The 20,369-nt window shown below is 36.8% G+C and overlaps 1 protein-coding gene across 1 annotated transcript in view; it reads left to right on the top strand.

The window, feature by feature from the left end:
* Positions 1–20,369, top strand: part of lrrc49 (leucine rich repeat containing 49) — a 33,062-nt gene extending 12,693 nt beyond the window's left edge. Inside the window, exons 11-19 of the mRNA XM_023332935.1 lie at positions 2,251–2,398; positions 5,260–5,343; positions 7,255–7,430; positions 8,443–8,538; positions 12,367–12,601; positions 13,422–13,607; positions 14,743–14,852; positions 17,056–17,209; positions 19,620–20,369. Of these exons, the coding sequence (XP_023188703.1) occupies positions 2,251–2,398; positions 5,260–5,343; positions 7,255–7,430; positions 8,443–8,538; positions 12,367–12,601; positions 13,422–13,607; positions 14,743–14,852; positions 17,056–17,209; positions 19,620–19,835 (1,405 nt within the window). The 3' untranslated portion in view covers positions 19,836–20,369. The remainder of the gene's footprint in view (positions 1–2,250; positions 2,399–5,259; positions 5,344–7,254; positions 7,431–8,442; positions 8,539–12,366; positions 12,602–13,421; positions 13,608–14,742; positions 14,853–17,055; positions 17,210–19,619) is intronic.

Here is a 20,369-nt window from a genome sequence, read left to right as displayed (position 1 = left end):
GCCAAAAGAGGCAGAATGCACACAGCCTCACACAGGTACTGAGAATAATACAGATGTAATCTACTTACATGTATCCTTTTTGTATGTATTTGAAATGCTATGTATGAAATAGTTGTGATGAATGCTTAAAGTTATTCAGGCAACCAAAGACACAATCTGAGAAAAAGTAATAAAGGTGTTACTGAGATTTTGAGGTTAAGTTATAGGCATTGTTTTGGTTTATATCCCAAATTTTGTCACCCCTAGAAATATATTATTTTCTTCCTTCCTCATTGATCTTTAAAAAAAAGAGGTATCTCAGAGTTACTTTGTCAGACAACACATCATCTCTACTGAATGTGGGATTCATGGTGGGACAGCCTACTTGTCCATGTTAACCTTGTACTGTTAGATCTGACCTGACATCTCTTGCCTGCACTGTTGTTCAAGTGTCAGCATGATTCAACATTGGGTCACACATAGTCAGGAACAAATAAATACCATCAGATACTGAGTGAAAATAAAAAAGCTCCAATTAACTCTACAATGTCATCTTAGTTTAATTACAATGTATATATAAGAAATGTGTAATTTGTGCATGCATAGTTAGTTCATCTTTTTTTTTGTATTTTATTTTATTTAAGCCAATCCTGCTGAATGTAAATTTATAGCAAGGGTTTCAAAGCCTGGGATAAACATTTGAAAATATATAATACTGAAAGAGGAACAGTTGTGGTCTGTTGCTAGGTAGATAATCAGAGCACAGTCATTTGTTTGGTGTACCTGCCTTACAAGTGTGATGTTTAGGGTCTCTACAAAATCTTAAAAGGCCACTAAAAAGGCTTACATTTTAAAATCTTTTTTAAGGCCTTAAAAGTATTGATAGACTACTTTAAACAAGTTTTAAATGACACTTTGTTTTACCCATTTTTTTGTTTCTTAGCAGCATTCTGTATGTCAGAACTTGTCACTATGGATGAGGTACTGTATTTATGACAGTACTAGAAAACATATAACACAAAGAAGGGATAAGTCCTGGTGAGAGCAGTTTGTCCAAAGACAATCATCTTTCCTGCAAACCTATAAAGTATTGAAACTGGTTGAGGAATTTTAATGGCATTATCTATCTTTTTTTATAATGGGTATATTTAAATAGACTGAATAAAATTAAATGAAACCTTCACATTATAATTATTATTCATTACACACAGGGTGATATATACACAAACAGATATACTGTTTGTGTTTTATTATAGCTTACAGCTAAAGAAAACTAACAATTCAGGTTCTCGGAAAATTTGATTGTTACATAATAATTAATCATTACAATTTTTTTAAAACAGAAACTGACTGGACAGTTGCCCAGTGGACAGTCAATTACAAATGAAAAGTTTAGCAGATTTAGCAATAAATCCAGTTTGTTTGAGGTCTAGTGTGAGAGTTGAAGATTTATGAAACCATGTCATCTGCTGTTATTGGTTCATTGTGTTCAGTTCAGCCATCTACCTGGAATTCATTTTTAGCATTTCATGCTTCCCTCAGCTGAAAAGTTTTATGGATTTTATTTTCAGGTGCAGGAGTATTGAAAAAAAGGAAGATGAGAAACACCAGACTCAACAATGCAGATAAACTGATGGCAGTTATTAAGTCAACCTGTGCTGTCTTAACACCTCAACAGAGTTGCAGGTTGATTGCGTCAATGCTACGACAACTGATGCAGTAATTAAATGCACAGAGATCCCTGACCAAGAATTAAGCACTTAATTATATATATATATATATATATATATATATATATATATATATATATATATATATATATATATATATATATATATATATATATATAGCTTAAACCATAATCACAAAATTAACTGAATTATATGCATCTACGTATAAGTCACTCATTTACTAATTTTATTTTTGAAATAGTCCCTGGAATAAATTTATTCAATAGAATGGAATCATATTCTAATTTATAAAGTTGTTCCTGTGTATTTCAATATATACCACAGAAAGGTGTAAAAATAGGCAGTCAAACACCAAAAAGGACAACAATGCTAATATAATCAATATTATCATGTTTTTGCTTCTTCATGTCTACAAATGACCCTTTATGATACAAAGGTGGTAAAGGATGTCCTTCTTTGACTTCAGTGTTAATTACAGGCTGCCTAAAAGCTCCATTATTTAAGCATAAGCTATGGCTCAGTGGTTTGTGTAGTGACGCATTGTTCTTAAGAGCTCACAATGTTCTTCCTTTCTATCTAGTTTTGATCAGCTAGCCTGCCTTGGAGAGTCACAGTCCATTTCTGAGCTCACCCTGGATGGGAATCCTGTAGCCCTGGAGACATGGTACAAGCAGGCCGTCCTGCGCTGTGTGCTTCACCTGAAACAGCTGGACATGAAGCGCATCACAGTAAGACTCTCTCTTTTTTCATTGGCTCATTCAGGCGTTAATGGGTTAATGGCACAAATAAGTAGTAGTTTGAGAAGCACTTTTGAAACTTTACTTTCTTAGAGATCTTGACTGCTGACTAAGTATTTTTTTTCTAAAGACTATTACAACTGAAAGAGAGAAAATGTGCTGTAGGAGCATCATTGTAGATCAGGGGTCTCAAACCCGCGGCCCGCGGGCCAACTGCGGCCCTCGGGACGATAGTTTGTGGCCCCCGCCTTAATATGAAAGTTTAATGTTAGTGTGGCCCGCGAGTTTGATACAATTGGCACTTTTCAGTGTTGTGTGCGGAGCTGAACGAACTTACCAATCACGGTGGAGTATATTGCTCTCGGGGGCGGGACATCGGCCGGGCCTATTTGCATTTTCTATTTGTCATTATTTGCATGCGGTACATGCGCAATTTCCGTGGCCGCTCCCGCTTCACGTGCTTCAGCATCCAGTCTAGACCCGGAAGTTGCTGATCAGTGTAACGTAATTAAGGTTAGGCGCTGTAACGCTTGGGTTGTGTTTAAGGGAGGAGAGGAGGCGGCGGCAGATTCGTCAGGACGGTCAAAAACTCACAACCACACTGGTACTGGGAATTCCACAGTGTTGTCCTTTAATAAATACGCTCTTCACCAACCTTACAAAGCCCGGTTGAACGGCTGCTATATTATCAGACATGAAAATTGAGCAGCGTCCAAACAACCCGTAACATTACTAAAAAGTTAGGGAGCTAACATGTCCGTCTAGCACGTTTCTCCCACGATCTCTACAGAGAAGCCGTGGCGCATACTTCTGACATCATTAGCAATACTAGAGTATCTTAGAGATACACTACACAATTACGGCTGTTACAGCGCCTGACTATGGCCAAATATGGTAATAGGCAATCAGAAAGGTTCGGCTGAGGAGACCGTGTGTGTGAATGCGGCCCAGCCTCACCCAGACTCTACCTCCAGCGGCCCCCGGGTAAATTGAGTTTGAGACCCCTGTTGTAGATGCTGGAAATTTTAGTTTTAATGTATTTATTTAGCAGATAAAAACTAGTTTGTTTTTACTAAGATAAATTATGTCAGAGAGGTAGCCTGCCTTGGCCCCTATCTTTAAAAAGGGGTTGTAATCTCTGACTTATTTTTTTTAATAAAGATACTAATACCCAACCAGCCATATTATTTAAGAACATTTAAATGCAAACACACCATCTCTAGTATGTATTGATGCATGTATACATGCATATATACAACATATAGATTGATACATAAAGACAAATCCTGTTTACTTTACTTCAATTTCAACTCCTTTCTCGGGTTTTCATTTTTGAAGTCTAATGACACCAGGTTTTTCAAGTTTTTCAATATCACATGATCTGTGTGATATGTAAAATATCTTCAGCAAGCTACTGCCTACAGCTTAAAGTTCTAGAAGTCAGTCTGTTTTTTTCTTTCATCCAGCAAGTAAGACATTAAACTGCACTCAGTTTATCCGAGTCTCTCTGTTAACAGTGATCAGGTGAAATGATATTTCACCTGATCTGCTTTGGACAAAAAATCCTCCACTGCACTACGTTGTTACTAATCTGTCAAGACCTCAGGCTAACTGCTGGAAGATTAAATCTTATTAATGAAACAGAGAAAAGAATTTTACATTTTAGAAGAAAATCAAGAGGAGGTTTAAACAGCCCATATACTGCAAGTGCTTCATTTATTGAGGGGAAAATATATTTGACTTAGTTAAATTTAATTCTATAGATTAGCAAAATACTTGATCCAAATGTATCTGTTTTTTTCACTTGCAGATACTATCCAATGAAATGCAATACACCACTTTAAAATATGTTCATAGCCTTACATTCACAAACTGACTCATTACACCATAAATCTTAATGCATTCTATTTGGATTTTTACATGATGGATCATCTCAAAGTTGATCATATTTGTAAAAAAATAAAAAATAAAAAATCCAAATAAATTGTGTTTTGATGTACCATCTTGAAAGATTTTTGCCCTTCCGGCTTTGTAAATTTGCTAACACTCTGTCAGATTGGACGGAGAGCCACTGTCAACAAAAAAGCATTCAAAGCTTTGTCATATTTTCTAAAATAATTTGGGTCTACTGTAGACCAATTCTAACCAAACAAAATGTAAAAATATTCAAGGATAAAAAAGTACTTTTAGAAGGCACTGCATCAGTTTTTTTCCACTTGCAAAAACTGTCCAATTAAATGTCACATGGCAGTTCACCTTTGAAGATGCTTTCTAATTGTTCTTATTATAAATGCAATTATTCACAAAATCACTTGGAATTTAATTGCTTTAAACTTCAGCACTAAAGTACTTAACACAGAAGACTTTCATGTTTTCGAGATGAGAATTAGAATCTTTTGTTCTTCATTTTGTGCGACAGTATTCACAAGATCCAATCAAAACTTCCTCCCAGCTGCTGAAATTATTTTTTCATTTTACTGGATCAAACTCTGTTGATCACTCTGAAGCTGCGCCTCTGCTAGCTTTTCACTGAAAGCTGAATATCCCCTCTCTCTTAGCCAGCAGGCTCAGATTGTTTTGGGAGCATTGCATTCTGGGAGTTCTGCCTTTCCACAACAGCTGGGCTCAGTTTATCTGTGACTGGAAATCAGACAGATAATCCTGTGATGCAGTTGGCTGGTGTTAGGATTCCTCGCCCTGCTCCCATAGTGGTTGATCTTTGGTGCTGAGAAGAGTCTTTTAGACCCAGACTGTCTCTTTTGTGATCCCCCTTCATTCCCTCCTAGCTCTGTTGAATAATTCACAACTCATGAATGGAGCGACACCATGATTGCACCAGCTTTCCTTTTCAGGACGAGGATCGGCGCATGGCAGGTGTATTGACTCGAAAAGAGGAAGAAAAGAAAAAGGAGAGTCACAAGCAGACAATTCATAAGGTACTAATCCTATTTGCTTTGTTCTGGTGTTAAACTCTGCATGGATTGAGTGTACTGATGTGCAATTTCAAGTACATCTAATATTTTGTATATTAGATTGCAGATAATTGCTTAGTTGTTTTTGGTACATAGATGAGTATTTGTTGAAAAAGTTCAATTTAGCTTTACCTGAGGCATCCTAAGGTCTAATTCTTTTATTTAAGCAGACTGCTACTACCAATTTTTATTGATATCTCTTACTCATTTTTATATACTTTCTCTAACGTTGTTACTAAAGATATAACAATTGTCTTATTCTGATCATTTTATTTCATTTTAGTTGGTCTTAAAATCTATATAGTTAGGTAATGAAAGAGTGGTGTATTACAATTATTCCTGGGGCATTTATATGCAAGTTTTTTTTTGTTTAAATAATGTAGCATGCTTTTTTTGTAAAACAAATTCTCAGAATTTATTTGAAAGCTGTATTTCAGGATCTTAAGAAGAGTCTGTGAAAACATATTCGCTTCCCCCCAGAGATTTCTTAAGAGTTTTTCTGTTTTACGTCATCAGATTACCAGATCAGGTAACATGAGCAAAATGAGTTTTAAATTAGGATTTCATTTATTAAGGAAAACAGTCTATCCAAACCAAACTGACCCTGTGTGAAAAGCAATTGCTCCTCTTGTTGTGTTGGTTTTACACCAGATGCAGCAGGGATGCACTGTTATAAAAAGTTTTATTTTTGCCTCATGGGTCTTCAGCATCACTAAAATATTTCTAACTGATGTGAGATGGGCTTGTGTTTGTCTTTGGTTAACACCATTTTTTACAGTCTCCACCACCATTTTTTACAGAGTCATGTTGCTGTTGTTGAACACTTAGCTTAGCTAAAACAAGAAAAGCCTACATTGCTTTAAATGTTGTACTTAGCAAGTCATAAAGTTCTTTTATGACTTGCTGGATGAGTTATTAATGCTTTCTTAAAGTAATTCTGATAGACCAATTATTTTAAGGAAGGTTCAGAGCAACTTAATGTGTTCTCCATTTTCGGATATTTCCTCCCACTGTGACTCACTGAAGTCCCAAAGCCTTAGAAATTACTTTGTAAACCGTTCCAGACTGATGGATATTGATGACTTTGTTTATCATCTGTTTTTGAATTCCTTAATCAGAGGAATTTGCTTTTTGAGATCAGTTACCTTTCTTCATGTTGTCAGACAGGTAAGTATTTAAGTAATGTCTTGATTCTACACGTTAGATTGTAATCCGGCCTCAATGTCTCGAGAAAAACTGATTTAAACTTTACAAAAACAAAGCTAATCATAGTTAATTCAGGATTTAATAAGGAGAACTTTTTCACATTGGTGTTGGATAGTTTTTCTCCCTTTACAAAAAAAATAATCATTTAAGCTCATTATGGTATTTACTCAATTTAAATTTGCCTGATATTAAAATTCCTGTGATCTGAATCATTTAGAATGTGATGAAAAACCAAAAACAGAAGAAACATGTGAGGTGGCAAATACTTTATTGTCAACAGCATTTTGTTTATGTGATCTTGAATATTCAGTCTTGTGCATGAACCTTTTGACAAATAACTTGTGCTTTCCTAACAGAGAATGTAATTCATTACATTCTGTAATGAATGTGGAAGCCATGGATTCTTAAACACTTTTAGTAGGAATTTGTTCTGATTAGGTTTTGCAGTGAATTATCAGGAAGGAATAATGTGGCAAGCTATTGACATACTTCATTCTGCAGAATGAGCTGAAAGTAGACAACTGACCAAACAGAACCACAAATACCAAAAGCTTTTTTTCTATTTTTTGGTCTCCTAATAACTGAATTGAACTCTAAATTTATACACTTTGTGCAATGTACTGGAGTAGTTACACCTTTTGTGTTTGTGTATTTGATGTATTCATCAAGGAGAAGCGTCGTCTAGCGATCCGTAATGCGGCCCAGCAGTGGGAGGGTGTCAAAGCCTGCTTGGAGCTGCCTCCAACAAACGGCTCTAAGGAGGACGCTAGTCCAGAGAACAGTCCTGCTCACAGCCCCGCGCAGACCAATGGCCTTGCACAGGAGACGTCTCCAGAGGAACCAAGGTACGTACTGCATAATGTTTCTTATTAAATACTAGACTTTTTTTAACTTTTGGAATCACTATTTGGCCAAACCTGCAGTACCTTGCTGTGTATCCATTACCCCTTGCAATTTTCTACAATTTGTCACATTGCTGTCAAAATGTATTTTTTGAAATTATGTTAAGAAGCAAATTGAGCTGCAGGTTTTTGTTGTTTGTCCCCAATAGCTTTCCACGCCTATAGGCTGATATTTTGCCCTTTCTTTTTTGTATAGTTCCAACTCAGTTAGATTGAATAGGGAATAAACATGAGCACAATTCTATTATTTCTTATGACAGATTCTCCATTGACTCTGGCCATCTTGCACAGCCTAGGAAATAAAAGCATCCCATCATGATTCTGTTAAGACCATGTTCGACCTTGAGAACGGTGTGTTCAGGGTGATGTGCAGTATCAGTTTTTCCCCACACATGTCATTCATAGATTAAACTGTTGAATTTTGTCCTGACTTTTTCCACATACTTGTTTTGCCCCATGGCAAAAGGGCAAGTTGGACTTCTATTGCTTGTTTTTGAACAATAAAATTTTTCTCACCAAATGTCACTAGTTCCAAATCTGTCTTTATGTAGAATTACCATGGACCTCTTGCACAATCTAAGTTTTTTTTCAATATACTATAACAGTGGTTCCATTACTAAACCCAAAGTAGACATAAATACCTGTATGTTCAAAGTTGCGTGACCTTATCATACATGGCATAGGCATGAACATTTCTAGGTCTAGTTTGTCATAAGTGTCATGACCAGGACAAATTTTCAGGATTTCTTTTCAGACATGTGTGGTCTCTTTAGGATGATTTCAAACTACTACTTTCATCCGAGGTCCTTGTTTCTATAGCCAAAGTCTCAAAATATAAATTCATCACAACCAGTGAGACAAGCCAATAAATGAAGAGCAGGAGTGACACTAATTTGGTCAGGTTTGTACACATTGTGTTTTAATGTTGCTGAAGGTTTTTGCATGTTTCCAACAGACGGATAAGTCCAGGTTCAGGACCAGAACGACCATCAGGCGGAACAGAAAACAGACTCCGCACCAACAGCCGACCTAACAGCCCTCGAGATCCAAAGTAAGGAAAAACTGCTCTCATGTTTACTGCACCAATAATGCTGTTCACAGATCCACTCCCATCAACTCCTGAGGTAGGTTTCCCGATAGGTTACTTGACTTCTGGAACTGATGTACCTGTAAAATCTTCAGCAGCTAAAATACCATTTAACAGTTGAAGTCAATATCTGCCACAGCTGTTGTTCCCAACACACCTTAAAATATTTTCAGGTAACACAGTGTGACCCTGTTATTTACATGCTCAGGACCTAAAGACCTTCCTTAGTCATGTACTTTGAGAGATAGTAGACAAGTATCTGTGGGAGATGTTAAAAACAGGTTTTCCCCTGCTAGACTTCATAAGACGATGTTGAAAACTGTTTTGTGAAGTCAAATGTCTGGTAGCTTCTCATGCACACACTGTGATCCAGTTCTGGATGAGTTATGAGGAGGAGGGCTGAGATGAAAGCGAGGGCCGTCTGAAGGAATATTATTACATGTTTCAGAGAATGCCTTTCCTCCCGACATCATGATGTAAAAAATAGCCTCAAAGCAAAAACCTTCAGTGCCAGTGCTGTTGTTTTAAAAGCACAATGTAGTTTCATTGAGGTAAAAGGTACAACTGATATAATTCAGTCCAGTATAGATTCAATAGATTTTTTTTTTAGCTTTTTATCATGTTACAATGTTATTACCTTATGAAACACATACCTGAGGTGTTGCTTTAATTCTTTCACACATGTTTGAGCAATCCTTGAATCCTGATTCCAGTCATTCATGGTTTCTTAAATGCTTGCTTTCACAAAGTGTCACCTACTCCAGCTTATTTCTCCAGCCGAGCCTCCGCATCACAGAGCGCCCCTCCCCTTTGCCTTCCCTACTCAGATCCTCCAGAATAGTGACAGCAACAATTAGCAAGCATGGTGGAACAGCGACTCTGCTGAGCTTATCATACAAACTTCTTCTCAGTGCAACGCTCCTAAGAAAGGTTGTTAATGGCTTAATTGAGCTTATTGTAATGACATGCTGAATGCCAAGTGTCGGAAAGAGCAAGAGCTTCTTAAGGACACAGGGGCCAACTTCAAGGTGTCAAATTGCAAAATCAAATTTCTTTTAAGTTATGTTTGATATATTCCACCTTAACAACTAAATACAATTGGTTATTAAGGAAGTTTACATGTTCTTTATTAACATTAATCATCTGCACAACAAATTCTTGCTTAATCTTACTTAGTTCATTTAAAGGTACTTTAGATATAACATAATTTCTTCTTAAACTAGCATTTTGTCTACCTATTTATAATTTTATAACTTTAGCATTACAGGTAAGTCGTATGGGCAGACTGACAGACTTTAAGATGAAGATACCACTTATATTTGCACAAAACTAGACTCAACTTTTCAAAGTAGTTCTCTAAACTTCAATTTTGTTTTTATGAATAGGCATCCCGCTCTCTACTTTAGCTTCTACTAATTCTTCATTTTCTTGCCATAATGGAAATTTACTTTGAAATCTGCAGCAGTGTGTATTAATTGATCACTGCTCTCACATTCGGAGAGAACAGAATGTTCTCTCTCTTTAAACAGAATTTTCTCAGTTTGTTTAAACAGATCATAAGATTAATGAGATTAAAAAGGAATTTTCTTTCATGGAGAAAGAAAACACATGATCTCATCTCTGCTTGACATTAGCTACCACGACTTGGTGACAAATCAGAATGACACTGAAGTTAATGCTGGCGCCACTTTGAGCATGTTAATTTTGTTATCAAATTGTGATTTATAGGAGCAGAATTTACCAGACCATAGGTAATGCAGGATCATGTCTATTTCATTTGCCAAATGTTTAAGGCAGAAGACAGGTGGAATGTGTCTGGCACATCAGTCGTGATAGAAAGATGAGGAAAAAGGTTTACTCAGATTCATTAATGAGAGGTGAAATCTTGAAACAACACTTGATGTTGAACACAAATTATTTGCCTCAACGACTCTACTAGTTTTCACTTTTAATGAAAGGATGGAATGCTATGTTGTAATGAAATTAACTCACAGTGTGACTGCCTTACATTATTCAGGCAGTTGTAAATGCATGCATTGGATGTTTCTTTGGAAAGATTAAGCTTCTTTAGAGATGACAGATGTCACTTTTAATAGTGCTGTGGGATTATGTGAGATAGAGCTAACTGAAGTAGATTCAGGGTTTGTTGCTGCCATAGTTTTTTTCACATCATTTTCCGTGCCTTGTTCTCCGCCTTCATGATTTATCTGTAGCGTTGTGACACAATGGAGTTCAGAGCCACCTGGCAGACTTTCAGCCCTGATCATGGAGAGACATCATCTGACATAGTGCAGAGGATTGATGGTGCACACAAGTTTTTCTCATTTTTTGTGTGCTTTCTCCATATGTCATGCTTCATCTCCACTTTATTAAGACCTGACTCTAATTCACATTCCATGTTGTTTTTAGCTGCAGTGGAGATGTGAAATATCTTCTAATACTGCATTAATGTTAACTAAATCAATGCCACTGTTCGCTATTGTGCTGGTAATTCTGTATTAGGAGAGAAGTCCAGTGTGCCCATTGTTTATATTGCAGAAAACTGCAATGCATAATTGTTGGCTAATATATTCCAAGTGTCACAATGTCACAATTTGCGTACTAATGCAATAGTCAACCTCATGGATGGAGCACAACTGCAACAGATGCCCACATATAATAGTTCCCAAACTGTGGAGAGTGCTGGAAAAACACATCAGAAAGAAATGAATGAGGAAAATGTGGATTTTCACACCTCCTATATTTTCATCACAACATTTAACAATAATCATAATACCAATGCATGATTTTTCAATATCTTTCATCCTTAGCGTTTCGTCCATAGCGTTTTACTTTATGGCAAGCTCTGCAGTGTAATATTCACAGAGCTGCTGGGCATGCTAAACAGAATGCTTTTGATAAAATCATTAGTTGATCCAATGTACAGTATAAATAAGTATGACTGAAGATTACTTAATTTCATTGCTCAGGTAATCCTTTGACCCGTTCTTTCTCACAAACTTCTTCTAAACTTAAAGTGTCTAGGTCTCCTCTATGCACTTTGTTCTTCACCTTTACATTGATTTAACTACCATAGATTCAAGTCCAGGTATTGTGTTTGACATCATTGTCTAGCTGAAAGACTTTGACAGAGGTGTGATGTTTCAATAGAGATAGCTACTCAAAGTCTGATTTTATTTTACAGGAATCTACATAGGCCCAGTCTTGTAGTTCCTCAAAAAGTGTCTGTTTTTTTTTTACCCAAGTATAGTACTGTGTGTTGTCAACTGCCTCTGACTACCTTTGTGAAGTCAAGAAATTAGATTCCTAAAACTTGGTCAAAATATTATTGGATTAAGCTTCTATAATCTAAGGATTAGTCTATCCACTCTGGCTCTCAGCCACAGAGTCATTATGTTCAATATGAAAACGGGTAATTAGTTTGTTGGAACAATTTGAGTTCTTTATGAACTCAAATTGTTCAGTGATACTCTATGATACCCAGCAATGTCCCCTGAGACCTAAAAAGGTGAGTACACAGGCTGCTAATTATCATCTGGGTACACATCTCCTTTAGCCTTGCTCAAGTTCTCTGCTTTCAAGACTTTCTTCTCATTAAATGAGCACTTCAGCTTTTGTGCAGGTAAGTAGAGAGCAGCTATTAACCAAAACATGCAGGATACTGTCAGCCGCCTTCTTTATAATTCTTCAACCAGCTGTATCCACCTTTGCCTCCTCAAAGATTAGCCTTTAAACTTCCCAAGGCAACACACTTCTGTTTCCAATAGAATGTTTTCATGTTTGTCTTTCCAGACTTGTGGAGACAGGGAGTGGCAACGTTCAGAGCTTGTCCTTGTCTGACAGTCATCTGGCGGAGCTTGATGGAGACACCCTGCGTTTATTTGGACTTGGAGCCCTGGAGGCCCTGGAGAGAGGCTGGGGTGTTCAGACTGCTGGTGCTGTCACCGTCATCACCTTCCGCTTCATTAACTATGATGCCATCGTTCCCACACTTCCTAGGATAAGAGTCAAGTTCCCAAATCTGTCGGTAAGGTCACCAGTTACATGGAAAACTGTTTTTTTAAATCAAAACTAAAATAGGAAAATATACATTGAGTGGAAATGAATCTTCAAATTGGCTTTTGTTGGTGATCAGCATGTTAATTGTGGAAAAATATGTTTTTCCTCCTATTTCTTAAAAAAAAAACTCCCACTCTTAATTCATCAATCTATGGCTTTATTTTCTTAACTGAGTAAAAATCACATAAGAAAACACTTTTTCTTTATGAAAAATATGCAAGAGTGGCAAATTCACACCAGGAAACAGGGTTAGAACAATCCTAAGAATAATTCAAAGAAAAGTTGAAAAGTAAGCAGAGGTATTTTCTTTGATGGACAATTCAGGATGACCTTGTTCTTTCTGTTAGGTTCAAAACTTCAACATGTGTTTGTTACATGTTACAGTTGTAAAATATTAGCCAAGATAAACTTGATAAAACATGATTCCAGGATTCATGAATCCTCGCTTGCATTTGTGATAAATTGGGAAGGGAGACACGAGCGTGTCCAAATGAGGCTCTCTGTGTGTTGGTGCAAATGTAAAATTTAGAAACTTGTGTTTTTGGTACCTGCATTGGTTTAGTTAGCTAGAAATTCACTCTTTGTCTTTTTTTGGTAGGTATTTGGTCTTTTGGTACAAAAACATTACATTTAGTCACTCTGCATTTGTTGATAGCAATGTAATACTTTAAATTGCCAAATACTGAAATAGAGTTTTAGCTTAAAGCTAATTTTTGTCCTTTATTTCTTTGGCATTTTAACAAATAATTTTAAAGACATTGATGTAGAACTTGTTTTTTCTTTCTTAGCACCTGATATTTCTGGAAACCAACATCAGCCGTCTCCCCCAGCTCGCTGCTCTGGCTCAGGTGAGGCGTCTGGACCAACTGACCATTCATCCAGAAGGAAACCCAGTGGTCGGTCTGGCTTTGTGGCGCTCATTCATCATCTATCGTCTCTACCACTTCAACCTTCAAAAAATCAATGGCCAGGAGGTGAGGGCTGGCTTATGCTTCAGTACAGACCAGTATGTACAGTGCATGCATACTGCATTTGTAGTACAGTATCCATAATGTAGTATAGTCTGTATGTTGAACTTTTTCACTGTTACAACCACAGACTTCAATACTGAGACTTTTTGTGACACACCAGCAGAAATTAGTGCATTATTGTTTAGTGGAAGGAAAGTATTACTTGAATGTCTAGGTTTATATTTTACAAATAGAACTCCTAAAACTCTGATATGGATATGTATTCAGTTCCCTTTACTCTGATACCCCAAAATATCTTCCACCTAACAAGTAAACTGGGTCTATCTGCATATAATTTAATCTCTATATAAATCTAGCTGTTATATGAAGATCTCAGAGGTTTGTTAGATAACATTAGTCACAGCCTTCACTTCTGTCAGTCTGCCCCAGGGCAGGTAATACAACTTACCACCATCAGCAGGTGAATGTAGTGTAAAGTGCTTTAGAGTCCTGTGGACTCGATAATGTGCTATACAACTGCAGGCCATTTACATGTGAAGGAAGGTGGCCTGGTCCGAAGAGGCCTAGGTTAAATGTTTTGGCTAGGATAATGTAGAAACATAACCCAACTATCCTACTATTACTGCATTGAGAGGTGGTTCTATCAGTCTGACTAAAACAGGTTGGTTAATGTCAGTTTAGAAATCAAGCACAAATGCATCAAGAACAGCACTCCTAATGGCAAAAGTACAATGTAAATGTTGTTTCCTTCCAAAATGTTGGAAACTGTATATTACAGATGAGAAGGTTTTGTGAAACAAATAGTGACTTAAAGGCAGTATTTATAATAGTGTTATAAATAGTTTTCTCATTTAACTTTGCTGTACGAACCATGTAAAATGAACACATCTTTATACCTAACTATAATTTTCTCTTGGCAGACTGAAGGTCAGCATCTTTCTTACCTATGTTATTTGTATTTCGCAGGAGCACATTAACTAAGCTAAACTCTTAAGTGTATTGTATCTTTAGTTTACTCTCCTATACCTGTGTTATTGTACTTCATAAACCATGAAAGACAGACTTAAAGTTTTTAGGTTCTAAGTCAACTGTAGAAACATTCTAAATAGCAATCAGTGAACTTTTTTGTTGATTTTAGGTGACCATGAATGATGTAATTGCTGCAGAGCGTGTATTTGGGACACTGGGTCACATAGCAGCCACCGAAACCCCACGTTGCCGGCTCCTATTGCTGCTAGAAGAGTCCAGGTGAGAACTGTCAGATGTTCAGTAGACTGTTTCAGGCTGTAAGCAGTATTTGTTTAGATGAATCAAGAATGTTTGGATTCCTCAATGAGTTTCAGCTCCTGAATATGTAGGCTTCTGTACATGTGCATTCATGCCTGTGTGTAGCATTGTGCGAGTATACATTTCTGCGACTGTGTGTGTAGCTATGAGACAGAGGCTGGCACAGAGGAGCCAGAGGATTTAGACTTTGTGTTTCTGGCTAAGGGTGGGTATTTGGCACCTGGACACAAGCATTCCTTCCAGCCAAATAAGTCTTTAGGTCTGTCACTCTGGGTCAACAAAAACATCCTCACGAATCCAGAATCTGCTCTACTTGTCACGCACAAGATGGCTCTCAAATTGCTTCTTAAAAAGCTTGGTTGAGGCAAACATGGACTTGTTTAAAGGAAAAATAAGTGCAGTTAAACATTTTTACTTTTGACCTGTTATTTTAGTTACTAAGTGCTATTCTTTTAATTAAAATAATAATCTGGGATTGTGAAATCTCAGGAAAGTTGTGTGGTAATAATTAGCATTTACATTAAATATTTTTTAAAAAAAAGCCTCCTTTACATCTCCACTGTGCTTTTATTTATCACTATAGCATAATGTCACCTTCACATTGGACATAATGAAGGTTTTCCTGAATACTTGGTAATTCTCAGAAAAGGAGATTCAACCTGACTTTCATTTTCAAACGTTTTGGCTCCCACCACTTATCTTCATCTCTCAACCTAATTTGTGCACATTTGGATTCACATGGATTAAACACATCAGCCCGAGGCTTATCATTTTCATATCACTGTTGAAGTCTTAATCTGCCTGCAGAGCTGTTATTTGCATTCAGTTGCTACAGTTTCAAATCTTTATTGCAGAGAACAGTATTGTTTTTGGTGGCCTTCTCCTAATAAGTACTGTGCCTTGCAAAAGTATTCATTCCCCTTAACCATGTCAGGTCACAGTCATTAAATTTAACATATTTAATTGGAATTTTATGTCACAGCTCAGCAAAAAGTAGAGCATTATTGCCAAGGCTATGTAGTTTTCTTAAATTTACATTAGTAATTAATACATGTTTTCAACCCTTTTTACTGACAGCAACCAAATAAAACCCACTATAACTAATTTGCTTCAGAAGTTACCTGTTTAGTAAATAGTGCCAAACTGCATATAGTGACCTGACTATGAGTTTCTGTATTCCCTTTCTGGTAAAACTCTGCTGCTCCTCCAGAGTCTAAATGGGCTGCTTGGTGCTTCTTTGCTTAATGTTCTTCTAATTCTTTTTAAGTTTGAATTGACAGTCATTTTCTTTGTAGGTTTGCAGCTGTGCAAAACTCTTTGCATTTTCAGTGCTTTGTGACACATTCAAACCTTCAGATATTGTCATTTTACAATACAATTTTGATATTTGTATTTTGTAAATAATTTTTTAAGTCAAGCAATTAGGATACCATCTCGAGATTAACTTTTTGTAGGGCAAAGCTGCTCTGGCACATATTCTTACCAGCTGCATTCCTGAAATTTTGTGACAAAGCATGTTTGAAAAAGGAAATAAAATAAAACTTCAATTTCCAATAAAATAAATTGAAGCTTATTGTAAGCTTTTGTTACTTTATTGTAATGCAGCAAAAGCAAGGCACTTAAAGCATTTGTTGTGTTTGCATAGGAAGCCCATGATTTGAAACATGTTTATTTAAAGCAATTTGCATTATTGTGATTGGAGCCTGCTGGTTTCTATAAAACGGATTTCTACACACTGATGGGTTTCAGTCGACACTGATGCACTTCCACATGCTTTCACACACTCTGTCATTTAAAGTGGAATGTTAGCCTCCAGCCTGCTCTGTAAAATTTAAGCATCCTGGCACTGCTGAACATGTTGGTACAAAGCTTTATCAGACAGGATTTTATACTTACAGAAACATTTGATGTAGTTTATTTCATACAAACCATAATATTTGTGTTTTCGTTTAAATGTATGTATTTGATTCTCAAAACAAATTGTTTATCCTTGATTGTTTTTTCAACTATTTATTTTTCTTATTTCTTAAAAATCCTTTTTGCAGAGTTAAAGGAGAACGTTGCTATCTAATTAGTTTTGTTCTCTTGTTGCCACTGTTTCGCTGTGTCTGGCTGTTTCTTTACTCTGACTCACTTGTTCTGCTTTTCTGTCTCCACTGTGAAGGAAAAGGCAGCTGCAGTTCTTGTTGGAGGGACGTGGTCGGCGGGCGGGGCTGAGTCCAGAGGAGCTTCGGGATAATGGGAAGCTCCTGGGTGAAGGCCTGAGCAGAGCGCTCTTTAACTATCCAAGCAGAGACTGTAATGCAGAGAGCCCTGAGGTTTGTTCTGCTTTTATTAACAAATGTGTTACAGAAGCTTGGTGGTGTGAAAAACAGATCTAGACATTTGTCTGCCAAACCAAGCACCTCTTCACTTGAGGTGTACTAAATGCCAGACACTGACTGCCAGACAGGAATCTCCTTCTAAAAGCTACTAATTTGGAAGATGTCACACTGATCTCAGGGATATCTCCACATGGATACTTGCCATCACAGAAGTGTTGAAACACTTCTTTTTTGCTACTAAACTGTGATTGCTAGTGTAGCTCCTGTCCCATTGCTTGTGTCCTGCCAAATATGTTGACATATTTAAAAATATAATTGAAGAGGACTAAGTCTGAAGAAACACTGCACATTTAGTTGAAACATGTGCACATAGGATGTGCCACTTTGTATAGTCATTGTTAATTAGGATGAAGGGTGTAAAATCTGGACAGAGTTTTTTTCCACACATAAGTATTCTGCAACATTGTGACTAGTTTTAAGCAAAAACATATGAATCCCAAAGTGGTCAAACAGTTATTAAAAGCTGATTTGTCCCGCCATTAGAGGCACTTAAATAATTTGGCATGCTAAAGCGAGTGAATTTTTGTCAGGTTATACAGAATATCTGCATAGTGTAGAATGAGGTAAAGTAACATTAAATATCAGCTCATAAATCTGGCATTATTGAAAAAACCTCCTTTATCTTAGACAGATATCACATTACATATCCTGTAATAGTCTATACTCCAAAGAGCCACAGGAAACTCTCATTAATCTAACACTTTTTCTGTGACCCAAAACACTTTCTAACTGAAGACTTTCTAAAACCTGAAAAATTTGTTCAGGTTTTAAATACTTAAAACCTTGGTTTATCTTTATGTTAGTAGCTTGCACATGCCTGCCTGTTTTCAAAACAACCTTAGCATTAATTTACAACCTATTAAGCTCAAGTTTCAAAGACTTTACGCTGCATGTATTTGTCTCTCGTTTATTATCCTGATGGCAAAATGTGGTCAGAATCTGATTTGGAATCTGAAGATGTACTTTTGGGGTTTTTCCAGTGAGCTACCTCTATAAGTATTGCCACAGGCTGCATATCAGATAACATGGCATGCAGTGTCAACAACAACATCAAATCCAAAACATTTAAAGTCTGTCTTAGTGTTCGCTGCACATTCTTTAACTCACTGGGGGATCAAGAGGAGTAACGTATGAGTTCACCCTGAACTCCTCTTGCTATTCTTTATTCTATTCAGGTCAGCTCCAAGTCAGCTACACATATATCTTCTGAAGCTTTTGAAACTGCTTAAACATGCAACCACAATAAGTGTATTAGGTTTCCTTGATTTTAGCTTGTCCCAATTATATTTTGTGTGTATAAGAACTTTAAAGGATTTGGGAACTGCCTCAGGCATTTAGTGGAATTACTTAGATGATCTAGTGATGAGCAAAGACAAGGGTGATTACATCTTCTACATCAGTCTGTGGTAAACACAGAATTGTGCAAATTTGTGGCACAGTTTTAATCTGAGATCATGAAGAAAACATACAATATCACAATGAATCAAAAATACAATTAGGAACTTGTTACTACCTCAAGAAAATATTTCTATTGTCCTTTCTATCTATGGCAATCACAAAATAAATTATTTATACATAGTATTAGATTAGTTTTGTGTTTAATTACTTCATATTTTATGTGCTACGATCCATTATTAAATTTATAATGTCATGTGGCTTGCCAGATGGAGCTGGGCACCTGATTGGTTAACCTGCACAGCAACCTTACTGCAGACCAATCATTTTGTACGTAGCACCTTTAGCTCCTCTTACTGACTTTGGTGGGAACACTGACAAAAAGCCAATTTACGACAGGGCTATGAAATAATTAATTGAATTATTTCCACATTTAGTCATGCATTAAGATATGTTATAGTTATGTTTTTTTTCTTTATTGTATTTATTTAAATTCTCAGATATATAAAATGTATTTAGAAATGCCAAATAAATTCATTGATTTTCAGTAGTTTATTGCCCTCAATAGAAAGGGCAATAGAGATACTTCCTTTAGATGGCAGCAGGTTCTCAATTGTACATTTTGATTCATTGTGATATTGTTTTCTTTGTGATACCAGCGCGGTTTTGAAGCTGGCTTTAATCTCATTGTACAGATGTACAGTGACAAACATTAAAAACCATTATATTCTATTCTACTAAAACTGTGCCTCTAATTGGCACAATTTTTAATTTGCCACAGAGGGATTTAAAAAAATGTAATCACTCTTGCTTTTGCTCATCACTTAATCATTTAAGTAATTTCAGTTAAGGTCTTGCTTTGGTATCCGCAAAGTGCCTCAGGCAACTTCCAGCAGTGTAATTAATCTACACAATGTTTCACTCTGTGAATTTGCTTATTTCGTCCCAGGAGGGCACTTTGGAGTCATCAGAGCGTGCCGCCGTGATAGAACAATACCTTCAGGAGTTGGTCAAAAGGGCGTCAGACACCAATCTGAAGGGTGAGGCTTTACACAAGCTCTGGCCATCCATGTTTGCAGAGATGGTGAGAGACTGCGTGTTGGAGATGAGAGACAGAGGGGCCTTCCGCCAAGCCAGTCTTGCAAAGCTCACTGAGACCAAGTGAAAAGGACCAAAGGTTCACCCTAAGATCACATACACATTACTAAATGTGGACATTGCTTCCCGCTGCTTTTTTTTTTTTTCCCCACGTCAAACTCCCAATTCTTGACGCTTCATCTCCTTCTGATTTGATCAGTTGTTAGTTGGAGGCCCTTTTGAGATTGAGGATTTAAAGATGTCTGTAAAATTGTCAGCACATCTTGACTGAATGTAGATTTTCACTGATTCCATTCCTCAGAGTGTGGAGCTGTATCATGCCTAAGGAAGCTTACAAGGACTCACTGACTTGTGGTGCACTGACTTCCCTAAAAAAAATACTCTGCACTTTAAAAGCTTTCTGAATGAATTCATGCACCGTCCAGAGTCTCTTTTTCTGGAGAATAGAAGGATTTTTCTGTCTTCTAATCAGCATCATGCATTATCTCACTTCGTCCTGAATGACATGAAAGAAAGGGCACAGACAAACACATGGTCTTTTTTGTTTACTACTGACTTTCTGTATTGTACTTAGTATTAAAAGATTCTGCATTAGCACAAA

This window comes from Xiphophorus maculatus, chromosome 4 (assembly GCF_002775205.1).
Source record: "Xiphophorus maculatus strain JP 163 A chromosome 4, X_maculatus-5.0-male, whole genome shotgun sequence".
Taxonomy (NCBI): Eukaryota; Metazoa; Chordata; class Actinopteri; order Cyprinodontiformes; family Poeciliidae; genus Xiphophorus; species Xiphophorus maculatus.
The sequence above is the reverse complement of the archived record's forward strand: the minus strand, read 5'-3'. Positions and strand labels throughout refer to the sequence as shown.